This window comes from Apaloderma vittatum, unplaced genomic scaffold, assembly GCF_000703405.1.
Source record: "Apaloderma vittatum isolate BGI_N311 unplaced genomic scaffold, ASM70340v1 scaffold22249, whole genome shotgun sequence".
NCBI lineage: Eukaryota > Metazoa > Chordata > Aves > Trogoniformes > Trogonidae > Apaloderma > Apaloderma vittatum.
Genome location: NW_009736107.1, coordinates 14,564 through 15,169, shown reverse-complemented (window position 1 = coordinate 15,169; position 606 = coordinate 14,564). Strand labels below are relative to the sequence as shown.

At 58.1% G+C, this 606-nt stretch overlaps 1 protein-coding gene across 1 annotated transcript in view; it reads left to right on the top strand.

The window, feature by feature from the left end:
* Window positions 1-19: 19 nt before the first annotated feature.
* KIF17 (kinesin family member 17) overlaps window positions 20-606 on the top strand; it is a gene marked incomplete at its 3' end in the record, with an annotated part of 15,057 nt that continues 14,470 nt past the window's right edge. Inside the window, exon 1 of the mRNA XM_009876854.1 lies at window positions 20-208. Within this exon, the coding sequence (XP_009875156.1) occupies window positions 20-208 (189 nt within the window). The remainder of the gene's footprint in view (window positions 209-606) is intronic.

Genomic DNA, 606 nt, shown 5'->3' with positions numbered 1-606 from the left:
GGTGGTGCGGTGCCGACCCATGAACGAGCGCGAGAAGGCCCTGGGCTGCAAGGCGGTGGTCAGCGTGGAGAGCGCGCGGGGCCGGTGCTCCCTCCAAAACCCCGGCGCCGCCGGCGAGCCCCCGAAGCAGTTCACCTTCGACGGGGCGTACTGCCAGGAGCACGGCACGGAGCAGATCTACAACGAGGTCGCCTACCCGCTCGTGGAGGTGAGGGGTGAGCGAGGCGGACGAGCAGGCTCAGGAGTTGGACGTGGGCAGGGGATCCCTGAGCGGGATGGGTTTATGGATAGAAACAGCCCCATGCGCTGCTTCAAGAGGTTTAGCTGCAAGCCTGGGGTGCAGAGGAGGTAAAAACAGCGTCCCAGTGGTAGGCTGGCAAGGGAGAAGAAATTGTTTTAGCAGCCAGTGGGACAGGGAAGGTAGAATTGCATTTAATTGTCTGAGGTGGATGCTTATATGAAAGATGAAACCCCCTGAGCAGGCCCTGGAGGTGGCAGCTGGGCAGAAGGGGTGTGAGAAGGAAGGATTAAAACAAGACTCCTGAAGATTTTAGGGACATTTTTACTGTCAAGCAACAAACTTTAGAGAAGAAAGGGAATCTCAGC